Source organism: Eschrichtius robustus, chromosome 19 (assembly GCF_028021215.1).
Source record: "Eschrichtius robustus isolate mEscRob2 chromosome 19, mEscRob2.pri, whole genome shotgun sequence".
In the NCBI taxonomy this organism is placed as follows: domain Eukaryota; kingdom Metazoa; phylum Chordata; class Mammalia; order Artiodactyla; family Eschrichtiidae; genus Eschrichtius; species Eschrichtius robustus.
Genome location: NC_090842.1, coordinates 12969153 through 12986176, shown reverse-complemented (window position 1 = coordinate 12986176; position 17024 = coordinate 12969153). Strand labels below are relative to the sequence as shown.

At 58.5% G+C, this 17024-nt stretch overlaps 3 protein-coding genes across 6 annotated transcripts in view; 2 read left to right on the top strand and 1 right to left on the bottom strand.

Annotated features, from left to right (window-relative positions):
• Window positions 1–1910: 1910 nt before the first annotated feature.
• Window positions 1911–5077, top strand: LOC137753148 (chymotrypsinogen 2). Of its 2 annotated transcripts, XM_068528177.1 has the most exons (7): window positions 1911–1962; window positions 2731–2834; window positions 2958–3037; window positions 3380–3458; window positions 3800–3980; window positions 4059–4192; window positions 4845–5077. In XM_068528177.1, exons 1-7 carry the CDS (start codon window positions 1911–1913, stop codon window positions 5004–5006), a joined length of 792 nt encoding a protein of 263 aa, XP_068384278.1. In that variant the 3' UTR covers window positions 5007–5077. The 2 variants fall into 2 exon arrangements, with proteins under 2 accessions (XP_068384278.1, XP_068384279.1); XM_068528178.1 differs by lacking the exon at window positions 4059–4192.
• A 434-nt stretch (window positions 5078–5511) lies between these two features.
• Window positions 5512–9297, top strand: LOC137752356 (chymotrypsinogen B-like). Its single transcript, XM_068527088.1, has 7 exons — window positions 5512–5563; window positions 6346–6449; window positions 6539–6618; window positions 6982–7060; window positions 7470–7650; window positions 8489–8622; window positions 9093–9297. The coding sequence occupies exons 1-7, from the start codon at window positions 5512–5514 to the stop codon at window positions 9252–9254; spliced, it is 792 nt and encodes a 263-aa protein (XP_068383189.1). The 3' UTR covers window positions 9255–9297.
• The window catches only part of BCAR1 (BCAR1 scaffold protein, Cas family member), a 38289-nt gene continuing 29002 nt past the window's right edge, over window positions 7738–17024 (bottom strand). For 2 of the 3 annotated variants that reach the window (XM_068527456.1, XM_068527455.1), the window contains exons 5-7: window positions 15127–16224; window positions 14225–14314; window positions 7738–11204 (exon numbers count right to left, since the gene is read on the bottom strand). In XM_068527456.1, the coding sequence (XP_068383557.1) occupies window positions 10692–11204; window positions 14225–14314; window positions 15127–16224 (1701 nt within the window). In that variant the 3' untranslated portion in view covers window positions 7738–10691. The remainder of the gene's footprint in view (window positions 11205–14224; window positions 14315–15126; window positions 16225–17024) is intronic. The other variant, XM_068527457.1, reaches the window with a different exon arrangement.

Here is a 17024-nt window from a genome sequence, read left to right as displayed (position 1 = left end):
GAGTCGAGCACCTGCGGGGGCCGCCTTCCCCGCCCCCACCCGCAGCTGCGCGAGTTCCCAGGTCGCTGGCAACCGTGAGCAGGGGGCGCTGGGCGGGCAGGACCCGGGCCAGCTGTCGGCTCCCAAGGCCACAGCCACGGGTGGGTTCGAGCCGCCGCGTGCCCTCTCTCACCGGCCACGCCCCTCCCCCACTCAGGCCCGGCGGCTGCCACCTCGCATCTTGGCAGCCACTCGGGACAGCCCTATACCTTCACCAGGGCCTTCCTCTGTCGGCCCCTTGGCCTCTCCGCCCTGCCTCGTGTCCTCTCGGCTCTTGGTGCCACCCAGGCTCCCTCCACCAGGCCTTTGCCCTCCCTGTTCCCGCTCCCTGGACACCGTCTCCACCCAGATAGCTTGGCAAACTCTTAGGTCGCAACTTAATGTCCCCTTCGGAGTGAGGCCCTCCTGCCTCGGTATTAATAATAATAATAATAATAACAATGATAATGATAACTCCTTAGCTGGTAGTAATGTATATTTTACTTTTTTTTTTTTTTTTTAACTCTTTTCCATAAACTCCCTACCCCTTTCCCACCTAAGCTTGTAAGGCAGGAATTTGTGTTTCTTTCTTTTGTTTGTTCTGTTCCAGCAGGGGCCTGGTAAGCGCTGGTTGATAGGATGGATGGAATTGCACAAGTGGTGGGTTTCATACAGATGGGGCCACACTCTGCATCCTGTTTCGTGGCCTGCTTTCCCACCTAGTGCACTGTGGCCATCCCTCCCTGTCATTGGCAGTCTTCTAGAACGCACAAAGGGACCCCACAGGCAAGTCAAGAAGGAGAAGTACCAGGTCCGTCCAGCGTGGATTGTGTTAGGTCTGGTCCCAGCACACTCAGTATGGACTGTGCCCTTTCATAAAGCGGGACCCTTGCTCTAAGGATCCCCATTTTACATATTTAGAAATGGGATCAGAGAGTGTAACTTGCCCAAGGCCCCACAGCTGTTTTGTGCTGAAACCTGTTACCCACCACACTACAATCATCAATGCAATGGAAATTAAAAATAGCCATAAGATATCGTTTTACCTATGTGTTTTGGGGTACTTGCCCTGTGCCTGGCAGTCTCACCTTCAAATTTCTCCCTCCCCAGTTTCCCAGTTGCTGGGAAAGGGCCCTGCTGCCCACCTGAAACAGGCCTCTTTGCCCCCTGCTTTCCCGCCTGGTGTAGCCTCCAGAAGCTCTTGCTGGGATGATAGCAGAGGCCCCCTGGCTGGCCCTGGGCCCAGTCCTGCACCTGAATGCCATGTACTCAATTCCAAGGGCAGGATGCCTGGGTGGAGGGGCCTGGCTCCACGTGAACGGGCAGTGGGCGGCTTGCCCTCTGAACCAGCCCACGTGACTGCCACTGATACTGAACTGAGCCATTGAGCCTTCTTGGCCATCCTAAGACTAGGAGAGCATCCTCAGCCCACTGGTCACCTGTGCCCTCACCATGCTTTGGTCCCTGCCCCTCCCCCTACTTGACCACACTGCCCATGGGGTTTTGAACAACTGCAGACCAACTAAACTACTTGTCCAAGGTCCTCCAGACCATGAGAGACTTGGCTGGGGCTCAAATCCAGCCCAGGCCTGGCTGCTGCCCGCAGGGCCCCTCTAGAGGTAGGGCCTGGAGGAGGAAACCTGAATGTCCCCTTCCCCTTAGCTGTGGGTGGAGGGCCACCTTGTTTGGCACCAACTTTGCCCTAGATCCTGGCCCCAGCTGCTGCCATCCCAGGCCCTGATGCCAGCCCTGCTCTGGCATATCCTGCCCACTGGGACACATGCCCAGGAAAGGGATTATCACCTCAAGGTCTTCAGATAACAGCCTGGCGCACAAGGATATAATGGGGAGCCCTCCAGGCAGGCGTCCTACACCTCCCTGACTGCGGCACCATGACGTTCCTCTGGCTTCTCTCCTGCTGCGCCCTCCTGGGCACGGCCTTTGGTGAGCACCAGGGCAGGCAGAGGCCGGGAAGGCTGTCTACCCTTCCACCAACTGCTGGAAGGGGTGCTGGCCCCACCAACGCCAAGGCCAGCAAGGAGCAGCGGGGTTCCTGCTCCCAGTTCAGTTGTGCGTGGTGGTGTGAGCCTGAGCGAGTCTTTGTCCCTCTCTGAGCCTCACCAGCTCCATCTCTACGATGAGGATGCTGGGAGGACTGGACCAGACCAGCCAGCGTGAGGCCCCCGGGGCGGAGATAGACCTTCCTGGGGCCTCGCATCATGTGCAAGGAGGGGGAGCAATTCCAGAGGGACAGAAGGCTCTGTGAATGGTTGGTGGCTCCCAAGCAGGCTCAGATGATGAGCAAGTGTGGCTTGGCCCCCATCAGCCCTTTCATGCCCTTGAACCAGCCCTCTTAAACTTTTAAACTTTTGTTCACTGTGTGCCAGGAACTGAGCGAGTTCCTGCTTTGCCTGCTTTGTCTGCTAAGGCAAAGCATCTTTCATCCTTATTATACCAACTCTGTGAGGTTAGCGACTGTAAGATCCCCATTTTGCTGGTGGGAAAATTGAGACTCAGAGTGGTTAATGTAGGCAGTGATAGGGCCTCCCAGCCCAGGCTTTGGCCCTGCCACCACCTCAAGCTCAGCCTGTGGGGCTTGTCTGGGCTGGAGCACATGTCAGCCTAAATTGTCCCTGGAGTATTCCTGGGGCGGTGAGTCCTGGGTGGTACCTTGGCCTCCACCCCTCCCTCACTCCATACTTCCACCCTCAGGCTGCGGGGTCCCTGCTATCGACCCTGTGCTGAGCGGCCTGTCCAAGATCGTCAATGGGGAGGACGCTGTCCCCGGCTCCTGGCCCTGGCAGGTGTCCCTGCAGGTGAGGGGGTAATTCTGCACACGAGTAGGGGGATGCACTGGGGTATTAGCCCAGCTGGGGGCTGCTGCCCGGATTGGTTTTGCTGGTGTCTGGGCGGGGCTGACCCTCCCCATCTTCCTCCAGGACAACACCGGCTTCCACTTCTGCGGGGGCTCCCTCATCAGCAAGGACTGGGTGGTCACCGCCGCCCACTGCGGGGTCAGGTGAGAGCCCGGGGTCCCCAAGAAACCCCTTGGGGTGGTTTCCTCCAGCACTGAGGACTTGCCCTTTAACGCCTTCATTTCCCAGTTTCTTATTTGGAAATGTGTAGCAAACCCAGGTCCTTCCAGTGTCCTAGGGGTCCCTGGGAAAACACATGGCGGGCTGTAGGCCCAGTTGAGATTCTGAGCTTCCATCTCTGATCGACACCACAGCCGTGTGTGCAGACACACAAAGACACGCACGTGCATTATGCCTGCACACGCATGCACTCACACACATAAGCACCCTGCACCCCAAATGCCCCCGTCACGGCAGGAACCACTCCTTTCTCTGGCCTTCTCCAGAACCTCCCATCTGGTCGTGGCCGGGGAGTTTGACCAGGGCTCAGACGCCGAGGACATCCAGGTGTTGAAGATTGCCAAGGTATGGCAGCCCCCGGGGTCCAGGTGTGACCCCAGGCAGGGTGGGCCCTCGGGAGTGTGCATCCCAGGCTAACCCCCAGGGCCCCAGCTCCTCACGGTCACCCCAATACCCCATCATGATGGGGCAAAGCAGAAAGCAGGGTGTGCAAGGCTCCATGAGGGGAAGGTCTGCACCCTGGGCCTGGGCCTCGGGCTCCGGGGGCCATGGAAGGAGCTGCCGAGTTGAACAGGCCATTGTCCACGGAGGAGCACTGAGGCCGTGAGGGGTAGCCTGGCGCCAGGTTCTGCCCCGGTCGGCTTCTTCCCAGACCCCAAAGGCAGCTGTCTGGCCCTGCCCCACAGGTTTTCAAGAACCCCAGGTACAACACGTTCAGCAACAACAACGACATCACCCTGCTGAAGCTGGCCACGCCTGCGCGCTTCTCCAAGACCGTGTCCGCCGTGTGCCTGCCCAGAGCTAACGATAACTTCCCCGCCGGGATGCTGTGCACCACGACCGGCTGGGGCCTGACCAAACACACCAGTGAGTGATGAGAGACCACTGGCTGGCCAGGTGGGAGGTGGGGGCAGCAGTCACTAACCACCCACCCTGCCCTTCCAGATGCCAACACCCCCGACAGGCTGCAGCAGGCGACTCTGCCCCTCCTGTCCAATGCCAACTGCAAGAAATACTGGGGCAGCAAGATCACCAACAGCATGGTCTGCGCCGGCGCCAGCGGCGTCTCCTCCTGCATGGTATGGCCTCCCAGGCTCCCTTCCCTCCCAGCCTGGGGTGGGTTCAGGCTAAAGCCCAGGCCAAGGGCTTGGGCAAAGAGAGAGGAAATGGAAGTAGCAGGCAGACCTCTTTCTAGGGCCTGCCACTCTCTCCCTGGGCATTCCTGCCTGAGTGGTTGGGAAGATAGGGCTCCTGGAGGGTCATCAGTGACCTCAGCAGAGAGGTGCCAGAGCAAGGGGCTCTGTTCTCAGAGCTGCCATATTGCAAGTTTCCACTAATAGCAAAGTCTGAGTAATGGCACCTCCTGGAATTGTGCAGTGCACAGCCTGGGGAGCAGAGCATGGTGGCCCAGAAGGGCTCCAGAAGGGGTCTGGCAGCCCTTCCTCCCTCACAGTAGCCCCACGGCCAGCACCACCCATGCTTTCCTCCTATCAATCAAACCTGCTCCATTGAGCCTCTGCTATAGGACCCCACCCCAGGGGGTGGCCCAGACTTCCAGGGGCACAAACCACAGGAGCTGCTGAAGTTTCTTTCATAATCCTTCTCATATGCATGTTTTGAGCTTCTACTGGCTATTGGGCCTGGGACTGGGCTCTGGGAACAACGTTCAGGGGCCTCTGGGCCAGGCCACCTGGGCTGCCAGATCCAAGCCCCCTCCTCCCTGTCCTGCAGGGCGACTCTGGTGGCCCCCTGGTCTGCCGGAAGAATGGAGCCTGGACCCTGGTGGGCATTGTGTCCTGGGGCAGCGGCACCTGCTCCACCTCCAGCCCCGGCGTGTATGCCCGCGTCACTGCACTCATCCCCTGGGTGCAGCAGATCCTGGCAGCCAACTGACGACCAGGCTTCACCCTGGCCTCCCTGCTGAACTTGCTTCCACAAAGCCTCAATAAACCAGTGGAAGATATGCTGATGGTGTCTGTGACCTGTTTTGGGGCTTCTGAGAGTTCACTCTGCTCCTGAAATTTGGACCTTCACTGAACCAGGTGTCCGGGAGGGCCCCTCCTTTGTCCACCTCCCAAGAGTGGCCAGGAAGGGCACAGGCAGATAAAGGGGAACCTTGGCCCCCACCTCTCACCTCATGCTCCCACCTCCAACTTCGGGGTCCTCACCATCCACCCCCGGCTCAGTGTGCCCAGGGCCTGCCCACACACCTGTGATTCCAGGAAACCTTCCCAGGAGTGGCCCCCAAGGGCTCAGGCCCACGTTGGAGCCAGGTGCTTCTCAGCCCAAGGTCTCATGATAAGGAGGGGATGGCGAGGCAGGCTAAGATTGGTGGGTTGAGGGAATATATTGGGCGGTCCCTCGGGCAGACCCCATCTCACCTGCTGAGTCACATACCATGGCCCTTCTCTGGGTTGTCCTTGGCTTCTTCCTCTTTGGCAGCAGCTTCGGTAAGTGCAAGGCTCAGGCAGGCCTGGCAGCCCCAGGCCGAGCCTCGCCCACCCCCTGACCCCCCACCCAGAGGCAGGGAACAGGAGGGCCCTAGTCCTCGTACCTCTAACTACCCCTGCCACCTGCCCCTCCAGCTGCCCCCTGAGCCTCCTTGGGCTGCTCTGCCCAGCTCCCCACTCCTCCACTGGGCGCTCCTGGAGCCCCCTCCACTGCCTGGAGGTCCCTTGGGCCCTGCCTAATTTGGTCTCCTCCATTCACTCAGAAGCTGGGGTGGTCTGGGCTCCTCCACCCTCCAAATGTGCCACCAAGCTGTGTGAATGCTGCCTTGAGAATGTCCCCCAGGTCCATCCATCTTGCCCTGCACCTCCACCCTCTGGATCTGGACAGCCTCCTGCGTGTGTGCCACCCCAACTGGGGTAACAACCTCGCCCAAACCTGCTCCCCCTGCAGACTCAGAGGCCATGAGAGCCCCCAGGACTCAAGCAGGACATCCCAGCCCTCAGGACAGAATCCTGGGCTCAGAGTGGGTTGGACACTCCCCTCAGGGCACAGAGCAGGCCGGGGAGCCTGGGCCCCAACTCCAGATACCCTCAGCCTCGGGGACCGTCCACAAGGGCACCTTCTAAGGGCAGCTGTCAGCTGGACCGGTGGGGGGCTGAATTCCTTGCAGCGGACAAAACTCTGGGTGCCAGGGTGCCACAGAGACCTGGAAGTGCCGAGTCTTCCCCTGACCCCCTTGGGGCACCACCCACTGACCAGCCGCACTGTCCTTGCCCCTCAGGCTGCGGGGTCCCCACCATCGACCCTGTGCTGAGCGGCCTGTCCAGGATCGTCAACGGGGAGGACGCTGTCCCCGGCTCCTGGCCCTGGCAGGTGTCCCTGCAGGTGAGGGGGAGGCTGAGGAGGGGCAGGTTAGACAGGGAGGGGTCAGGCAGGAGAGGCAAGGCTGACTCTCCCTCCCCCCGTCTCCGCAGACCAGCTCCGGCTTCCACTTCTGCGGGGGCTCCCTCATCAGCGAGGGCTGGGTGGTCACCGCCGCCCACTGCGGGGTCAGGTGAGGCCTGGGCTGGGGCAGGAGGGGCCCCCACTTCACCTGCCTGAAGAGACCACCTTCACTCGCTCCTAACCCCGACCGGGCGCTGCCAGCGAGTGGGAAAGAGTCTGGCAGAAGCTGCTCTGTCCCCAGGCTGCAGAAGACCCCAGCCCTAGCGCCCCACCTCCCCAGACCCCAGCTTGGTCCAAGACAGCTGGTCTGGGCCTCTGCCTTCACTGTACAGATGGGGAAACTGAGGCCCCAAGGTCACCACGCGATTCAGTAGCCCAGCCGGGGCTCACCCTGCCTGGCACGCTCTCCGGGCGCTCCTCTGAGGTGGTGGCCGTGAGCCTGAGCTCCGTCTGCCACCTCCTTTCTCTCCAGGAAGAGTCACCTCGTGGTGGCCGGGGTGTCTGATCACGGCTCCGAGGAGGAGGCAGTCCAGGTGCTGAGGGTCGCTGAGGTACAGACGGCCGGGCGGGCAGCCAGGAGGGTGGGCCCCTGGGGCGCAGAGGAGCAGGAGGGCAGGGGGAGAGGGGGCAGATGACCCCGGCCAGCGGCTCAGGCCTCACCCCACTGGCACTGCTCCAGTCTGAGCTTTCTTCTCTTTCCCAAATAATAAAGCTCCTTTACAAACACTGAAGGTTGTTTCTGATTATAAGTTTTGCTCATTGTAGAAAAACGCAAAATATGTCACATGCCATCTCCCCAGCACCCCAGGGATTTGGTCTGTTCAGCCTCATCTGGGTTCCCTTCTCAACACTCTGCCCCTTCGGCACTGCCGGCCCCTCCCAGTGTGCAGGTCTGTGTGCCCCTAAAATCTCCCAAGTCCTCCCTCTGCGGCCCACCCAGCCCCCACCCTTTCCACACAGGTCTTTGAACACCCCCTGTGGGACCTGCGCACGGTCCGAAACGACATCGCCCTGCTGAAGCTGGCCACGCCCGCGAGCCTCTCTGGGACCGTGTCCGCCGTGTGCCTGCCCAGCGCCAACGCCAGCTTCCCTGCGGGCTCCCTGTGCGCCACCACGGGCTGGGGCAAGACCCGGTACAACGGTGAGTGCCCTGAGGACTTTTCAGGAGTGAGACTCATTCTGTTTTTTGGTCTAAATTCCAAACACAATCATAAATTGCAACAGTCAATAAATCTTCCATTTCTTTACTTAAAACCCTCTTAATGAAAACCCTACCAAACATGAATAAAAATGAGGGTTAATAATATGTACGTAAACAGTTTCTGAAGAAACACCTAAGTACCAGCAAGTCTCGCCCCCTCTAACCTGCAAGGAGATGGACAGCCCGGATTTCCCTCCAGACTGAGGAGGGCGGGTGCGTCCAGCGCCCCTGAAGTCTGGGCCCGGAGTCCGATGTCCTGGTCGGGTTCGGGCCTGAGCGCCCAGGTGCCCCCCCTCCGCAGGTTCTTCCTCGGCGTCCTGAGTTCTTCTGCCCCGGCCACGGCCCACCGGCTGGTCCCGTAACAGGACAGAAGCAGCGGGAAAGGGCAGCAGGAGGGAAGTGCTCCCTCGGGGGTCCCCTCCAGTGTCCCCAGTCAGAAGGACGTCCATCCCCTTCCCTGGGGAGGAAGGCCGGCCCCTCCGCCCACACACAGTGGCCGGCAGGGCCCAGAGCACACGGGGCTCCGAGGCAGGACTTGTTGCAACAACTGCTGGAAGCACAGTCCCCGCTGTCTGGTGTGGAATCGCAGAGGAGCCGCGTCCCAGACTCCTTGAAGGTGTCAGGGAAGGCTCGAAGCTCGGTGTCCACGATCATCGTGACGGAGGAAGACGAGCACCGTGCAGGGGGAGGGCAGGGCTCAGGCGGCCCCTCGTCTCTTCTCCCCAGGGGCGGGCTGGTGGGATGAGGGGCCCTGACCCCATGCCCTCTGTCCTTGCAGCTCTCGAGACCCCCGACAAGCTGCAGCAGGCGACCCTGCCCATCGTGTCCAACGCCGACTGCAGGAAGTACTGGGGCAGCAAGGTCACTGACATGATGATCTGTGCAGGCGCCAGCGGCATCTCCTCCTGCATGGTACGGCCTGGCTCTGCCACCCTGCCCGCCCTCACTGACCGTGCCTCCCCTGGCCAGGCCAGGAGGCCCACTCCTCTCTGCCATGACCTATCTAACTTCATGCCCTGCCCAGTGCCCCAGTGAAGGGCTGGACCAGCCCTATCAGATGCCCCTGGTGAGGGCCGGCTCTGGCCAGGTGTGGTGTGGGGCTTCCCAGGGGTATTTAATCTCACACCAACCCCACGAGCTGGACACTTCAGCCTATTTTACAGATGATGGGGAGGCTGAGAGGATTAGCCACCTGCCCCAGGCCCTCCAGGAGTAGGTGGCCGAGCTGGGGCTGCCATTTGAGCAGATCTGAGTCTCTTGTGCACAACCACTGGGTCCCCACTTGTGCTTTGTCTGCACCCCCTGGACTTGCCAGGTCCGGGCACACCAGGGCCCTGGTACTCCCTTTCAGGCTTGAACACAAGTTCTATCTCCTCCTACAGGGTGACTCTGGTGGCCCCCTGGTCTGCCAGAAGGATGGAGCCTGGACCCTGGTGGGCATCGTGTCCTGGGGCAGCAGCCGGTGTGGCCCGTTCTCACCAGGCGTGTACACCCGGATCACAAAGTTTATTCCCTGGGTTCTCGGAGTTCTAGAGGCCAACTGAGCCTCTGCCCTGCCCCAGCCCCCATGTGTGTAAAACCCAAATAAAACTGCTTGCATCTTCACTTCTGTGCCTTCGCCGGGGCGGGAGGATGGCTGCCTTCACTGAGGTCCCCTCTGGAGCTCAGAGCTGAGAGAGCTGGCAGATACCCAGCCCTACTCCCTTCTTCACAGAGACGGGGGAAATGAGACTCAAGTTCACACGCAGAATGGCGAGAGCTGGGAGCAGGACCACTGGTCCCCAGAGCTCTCACCTTACTTGGGCTGCCAGACCTACCCCAGACTTCCGGGAAGGGGGCCCCTGACCCAGGGTGAGGGACCCTCTTGTCTCCTACCTCCCAACTGGGAGTCCAAGTCCACGTGTAATTCAAAGGGGACACTTGTGGAGAAGTTCCACAAGCTGAAGTTAAGAGCTGCTTTCTAAGAGCTAAGTTCTGGATAAGGCCTGTGAAAGCAAGTTTCTCTCCGTGGAATAGTGTATCTCCCAGCGGTGCCCCTAGCGGGGCGCTCTCTGCCTTGGGATGCAGGGGCCCTGGAGCAGCTCCTGGAGCTGCTCCCACCCGCACATCACCCTGCATCTGCCTTCGCCTCGGCCGCCTGCCCAGGGACCATGCTGGATTTTCATCAAACCTCAGCAGCGGCTGCGCCCTTGGCCACTGCACTCACGCTGAGCCTTTCTGGCCTCAAGCCCTGGATTCTGACGGCTGCTCTTCAGCCTCCCTCCAGCTGCCCAGGCTCCCCCACCTCAGCTCCTGGCCCAGCCCCGCTTCCCCAAGCCTTCGTTTTCTTCTGAAGGGACCCACGTTCTCCTCACCCTCCCGAGGCGCTGCCCACAGCCTCACCACAGATCTCTTCAACCCGTGACTCCACCTGTGGCATCCAGAGTGGCAAACACCTGCCCTCCCACTCACAGGTCCTCTTGCCTCTCACACCTCAGGAGAATGCTTTTCATTTTTTAAATTTTATTTAAATGTAGACTATTAGTCAAATGATTGGAAAATCAATAATGAAAAATAGTTTTTTAGGGTTTTCTCCTGGTGCAGAGAGAATACACCACAGCCAAGCTTGCCCTGCCAGGGGGACACGGCACCCTCATGGGGCTGGTCAGCCCGAGGGGTCACCTGAGGCTACGTGGGTCAAGCGGTCTGCGAGCCCCCAGCCCGGCCCCGAATGTTGGGCCCTCCTGGGCCCTCAGCACGCTCAGGAAAGACGGCCAGCCACTCCTGGCCTGGGCTCCAGGGCCCAGCTCTGCTCGGGCTCCTTTGAGGAGGCACCGTCCCACATCCTGCCCCGCCATAAATATACACAAATCCCTGTACAGTCTGGGGCACCAGGCCCGGGTGGAGCTGGGGTCGCCTGTCCCCACGCCCGCGGCACGGTGGCTCTCTGGGGCCCATCGCCACCCTCCTCCCCTGCCCTCCGTCCCTCTGGCTGACGGCTCTCAGGCAGCTGCCAGCTGGCCCAGGACCCGGCGGAACTGCTGGGTGCTGTGGCCCAGCTCCTTGACCCTGTCCACCATGTCCTGGGCGGCGGCAGGCGACGGGTACTGGAGGGCAGCGGCCTTGGTGGTGGCCACGATGCCACGCAGCAGGTCACACAGCAGGTTGCTGTAGTGGGTCACCTGGCTGCGGACGTCGGCCGCCTTCGCCTGCCGTGACAGTGTGTCCCCGATGAATACCAGCTTGTGGGCGCTGAGGATGACAAACTTGCTGTGTGCCACGAAGATTTTGGGGGGCTGGTTGGTGGCCACGGCGGTGAAGAAGGCATCCACCGCGTTGGTGAGCGTGGTCAGGTTCGCCTCGCACTGCTCCAGGTAGAAGAGCAGCAGTTGCCGGTCCGAGGGCCCCAAGCCGCCCGTCCGCCCCGGGGCCAGGGGCTGGGCTGGCATCCAGTTGGCCAGGTCGTGGTCTATGGGCCGTGACACCTCCTGCTCCAGCCGTTCAAACTGCTTCAGCTGGGGAAGAGGGAGAACAGAGTGAAAACCACAGCCACAGAGCAAAAGGGACAGAGAGGGGGACCTTCTGGAAAGTGACAAAGCTCAGAGTCAGTGGGCAGGGGAACAGGCTACCTCTGTCCTACTGGCCGAGCACATATCCCTGCCTGCCTTCTGGACAGTCTCCAAATAACTTTCCCACCAATCTCAAATAATTCCGTTTATATAACATTTTTGAAATGACAAAATGCTAGAAATGGGAACAGATGAGCAGCGGCAGGGGTGAGGGATGTCAGTCTATTGGTTTGGGTGCTGTTATCTAGTGACTTCAGATGCGATCACTGGGAGAAACTGGGAGAAGGGGACACAGGACTGCTTTGTACTTTCCTTCAAACTTTCTATGAATCTACAAATATTTCAAAATGAAAAGTTAAAAAATTTTTTTTCTCCTTAACATATGCAGTGTAAAAAGATTCAAAGACACCAAGCAGAAAGAAAGATAGTTATCAACTGGAATCCCATGCATCCAGAAATCTGTTAAATCTCTGGTAAATCGTCTTTTAGAAATATACACTGATGTATTTGCAGATGAAATGATGTAACATCTTCAAAATGATCGGGCGGCGGGGGTGGGCACGGGTGGGAAAGGGGTCTACATACACTGGATTAGTGGTGCTGAGAATGGCTGGGGCTGGGTGAATGGTACCCGGGGTTCCTTTTCTCCAGTGGGTACCTGGGGGACTATTTTCTTCAATTTTATACATGTATTAAATTTCCCATAATAAGACTTTTAAACAAAAGCAAAAAGGTCATGGTATTTGCAAATTTCAGAAAACAAATATTCACAGGAAAAACCGGTGAATATTCCTCAAACACGTCTTCCTTTAAACAGGAATATTCCCATTTCCTTTACAATTAGAAAACCGGAAACACACAATATATAATATTTTATAGCCTACCTTTAGCACCCAGCAACGGGTCATTCATTTCCTATTCAGTGAGAACGTATAAAGCACATGGTAAAAGTTTCCACCAGCAGCAGCCTTGCCTAGGCGGCAGCGGTGTGGACTAACACGTCCTCACCACAAGCTGGTTCTGACTGGGTCGTTGGGACCAGCCATGAACACAGACTCAGGGACTCAGGTACTTGTCTAACCAAGGTTTCAGGCTTTACTTTAATTAGCAAACCAGCGTGAAACTGTCCCTTCCTAGCACGTGAAACCCTCTTTCTTTCCCTCGTAGGCTACCTGGTGAAACTTGCTTGGCTCTCCCGTCCAGAGGGAGAATACACTCTTTTTGTTCTGTTTTACCTTCGGTGGGTCTTTTTCATTCTTTGACAAACTCTTGGTAGCTACACAATATTCTACTGTACGAATGCTCACACTTTATTCAACCAGTACTCTACTGTGAGGTATTTGGTGGTGGCAGGCAGGGGCTGTTTCCAGATTTTTCACTGATGCAGGAAGGGAGCGACAAACTTCCCTGTCAGGGTATTTTATGTTCCTGTATTTTATGTACTTGATGTCCCTCGCTTAGGAACTCTAGATCTTTAGTTTCTCACTCACATACCTTTCATCCCAGCTTCTAGTAATTTATCTAAGTGACTGACCAGATATGTGAAGAGATTTATAGTCAGCACAACTTTGTTTACAAAAGTAGCTCTGGGAACAAACTAAATGTCCACCAACACGGGACTGGTTAAATAAATGCTGCAACAGTCCAGAGAAAGACAAAGAAGATAAAGCACATGCCCATTTCCTAAGTCAGTGGAGATTCCATACATATATAGTTACTAACATCTGTACCTTTACTGAACATGTTCTATGTGCCCAGCACCTCCTAAGCATTACATATTGTTTACTCATTTAATTCTCACATCGACCCCAAGACGGATGCAACTACACTTCCCGCTTGACAGCTGGGGAAACGTGGCTTTGAAAAACACACACCATGGCCCAGGTCTCAGGGTGAACCTGGTGGGCTCTCTCCTACACCATCCTTCCCCATGCCCAGGGAAGGTGGGGTGAGGAAAACTTTCCGGGTGATATTTCTGTGTTTATTTTGTACTAGACTATATTTTAATTTTTTAAATCTTCATAATCAAAATAAAACTCCCTTAAAAAAAGAAAATCCCGGACTCCCCTGGTGGCGCAGTGGTTAAGAATCCGCCTGCCAATGCAGGGGACACGGGTTCGAGCCCTGGTCCGGGAAGATCCCACATGCCGCGGAGCAACTAAGCCTGTGCGCCACAACTACTGAGCCTGCGCTCTACAGCCCACGAGCCACAACTACTGAGCCCATGTATCACAACTACTAAAGCCCGCGAGCCACAACTACTGAGCCCACATGCCACAACTACTAAAGCCCGCGCGCCTAGAGCCCGTGCTCCACAACGAGAGGCCACCTCAATGAGAAGCCCGCACACCGCAACAAAGAGTAGCCCCCGCTCACCGCAACTAAAGAGAGCCCGCACACAGCAACAAAGACCCAACGCAGCCAAAAATAAGTAAATAAATAATTTAAAAAAAAATCCCTCTCCTACTCTATGGAAACAAGCCAAAATATGAAGAAAATCCAATGTCCTCAGATAAACACAGTAGTATTATTTACAATAAGAAAAACTGGGTACAACGTAAACATTCAACCATAATAGACGTAGGTTGACTTTAGAAACAACTTATGACGAATATTTAATGCCATGGAAACATCTTGAGATAAAAGCAGATGTAACTGTTCACAAAGTAGCATCTCAAACACGGACAGAGGCCCCTTCCGAGGCAGGAGCAAGACCGGAAACCAGCCCCAGAGCACGGTGACCACCCCTGAGGGTGAGTGGCTTCTTTCCTGTCTTCACAGTTTTCTGTGTGCGCTGAGATACCTAACCATAATAACCTAAACATAAATCCAACGAACACACGGAGACAGTCATGCAGTTGAGTGGGGACGGGCTGAGCAGGGAGGGCCCTGGGAGGCTCAGCTTAGGAGACAGATTCTTAGGGACGCCTGTGCTGGGAGAGGCTGGGGAACCTGAGTGTCCTCACCTGCTGCAGCTCCAGCTGGCCCTTCCCCTGCCGCATTATGTTGCCCTTTTCCAGCAACTCCTTCTGGGTCTTCTCAAACTCTTCCTTCCCCTGGAGGGTAGACACAAGGATGCAGCTGAGCCAGAAGCCCCCTGAGGCCCAGCGGGGTGCAGTGAGACCAGCGGCCACCAGGTGGCGCTGCAGCTGCACCCAGGCTCATACTGCGGCCTCAGGCCCAGGGTGGGGGCAGCTTCCGGAGGAAGCGGCTCTCCCGGGCCTCCTTCACCTCCTGCCCCCAGGAAGGGGCTAGGCACACTCCACACGGCCATGTCGATCTTCCCTGCCCCAGCTCCCATGGCAGGAATCACATCCAGGCCCCTCCCCTTGGCATACAGGGTCTGCCCACCCATCCCTGACCACTGGGCCTTGGCACCTGCTGGCTCTCAGCCCGGAATGCCACTCACCAGGATGCCCAATCGGCTGGCACCCTGGCCTCTGCTCAGAGGCCAACCCCACCCCACCTTCCGATCACCTTGTTTGTTTCCCCCACGCCTGCTACTATCTCTGTCTTTGCTTGTACTTCAGAATTCACCTCTCCAAATCCCTAACCTCTGGCCTGGTCACGAGAGGCCCAGCCCTTGCAGGTGTTCAGGGGCCCTCCCTGGCTGGCACTGCAGGATCCCTGATGTCGGGGCCACATGGGTCCACAGGCCTGAGATAGGCTGAGGGTGGGCTTCCAGGGACCCATCTGGCCTGGAAGGTCCAAGCGAGGAGGGCACAGGGACTCACCAAGGTCTTGCTGGGGACCACATCTTCCTTTGGCTACAAGAGCCCTCTGTGGGGGGGAATCAGGATGCCCACGACAGGGTGGCCAAGTCAGAGCCCCGAGAGGACCAGGGGACCTGGGCAGAGCGGGCACCCACCTGCAGGTGGACGTAGTCGTAATCCTCCATCCAGCCCCCCTCACTGTTCTCGTACTGCCCATCAGGCGAGTCCTGGGAGTTGAACCTGGGGGGTGAGGGCAGGGGCCGGGACTGGATGCTGCTGGCCTTGTCGGTGGGGTTGGGGTGCAGGGGGCCACCCCCCTCAGGCCCTGGGACAGAGGCTTTGGTCCGTCTGAAGAGCAGCGAGGCGTTGCCATGCAAGAAGGAGGCCAGCTGCTTGACATCCTCGGGCACAGCCCGCGAGCAGGCCACCAGGCGGTCCAGGTCTTCGGGAGTGGCCCCCAGGCCTCCCCGGCTACTGTCAAGGGCCTGACCGTGGGCCACCAGCGCCTGGTACACGTCCTCCATCTTCTGCAGTTGCCGGCTAAGCTTGGCGTGCAGCGTGCGGTCGGAAGTGTGGGCGGCATTGCCCACGGCGCTGCGGGCAAACTCCAGCAGCTCGTGGACGGCCCCGTGGACGGCGGCCACGGCAGCCCGCAGGTCCTGTGCCGGAGGCTCCTGAGGCTCGGAGGTGCTGCGCCAGCCCCCACACCCGCCCGCACTGCCCGCCAGGTCCAAGAGGTGGGCCACGGTGGCGCTCACGCCCTGCTGCAGCCGTGCCAGGGCCTCCACGGCCACCTCCAGCTCCAGGGGCTCACGGCCCGGCACTGCCGCCTCCAGGGAGGAGGCCGACTGGCTGCTGCGTGTGCTGCCCGTGCTGGAGGCCGACAGGCGCTTGGCGTCGGCCGGGGCCTCTCGCTCGGCGGGGGGGGGCACCGCGTATACACCGTCGTCGGCCACGCTGCCGTTGGCTGCCTCGGGAGGAAGGACCCGCTCTCGGGGCACGTCGTAGAGGGTGCCCGGGCCAGGCCGCCGCAAACCGGGGGGCACGTCGTAGAGGTCAGGAGCCGGGGGCGGCACGTCGTACACGTCCTCAGCTGGTGGCGAGTCCGGAGGGGGTGCGGCGAGCACCATTGGGTGGCGGGTCGGGTCAAAGGGCTTGGCCTTGGCGAAGGCGGGGGGCACGTCATAGGTCTCCTCACGCAGCAGTGGGCCGTCGGGCACGTCTTTGCTCACCGATGGAGGAACATCGTACACCTGGGGGCCAAGAAGTGGTCAAGGCTGCCGGCCCATCTGCCCACCCGGGAGCCTACGGGCAGGACCCAGTCACACACACAGACACAGCCCAGCGTGCACATTTGTCATGATTCTTATTCATGCAGGTTACGGTTGAGAGCCCGACTCTGGGGCCAGACCAGAGTTCGAAATCCTGGCTCCACTGCTTACTACCTGTGTGACCTAAGGCAAGTGACTCCACCTCTCTGTGCCTGTCTGCTCACCTATAAGATGGGAAAACTCCCTCACAGGTTTGTTGTGAGGATTACGTGAGCTAATTCACTGCGTACCTGCAAACGCTCAGTGAGAGGTCAGCTATCATACCACTACCGCCGCCGCCATCAGCACCACCGCCACCACCATCACCACCCACGTGACCACCAGCATCACCACCACCACCACGTGCGTATTCTCTATTCTGTGGCAGGTACCTAGCTGAGCTATGTGCAGGTTGTATTCAGGGTAACGACACCCTGGTTCGCCCAGGACAGTCCTGGTTTGTGCCTGATGCCCCCTCATAACTATCTTGTCATTCTCCTTTCACTCTCAGAAGTATCCTGGTTTGGATGATAAATCCTGTGGTCACCTTGCTGATATCCTGTGTGATCCTCTCAAGAACCTCCTGAAGAAGGCCTTACAAGGGACCCTTTTACAGATGAGGAAGCTGAGTCTCAGAGGGGCTCAGTTTCCACTTGTCACAGAGCGAGTGACAGGCAGAGCTGGGGTTTGGAGACAGGTCTCTCGATGCCCCCGGCTCTGCAGACCTGAGTCCCCACCCCAGG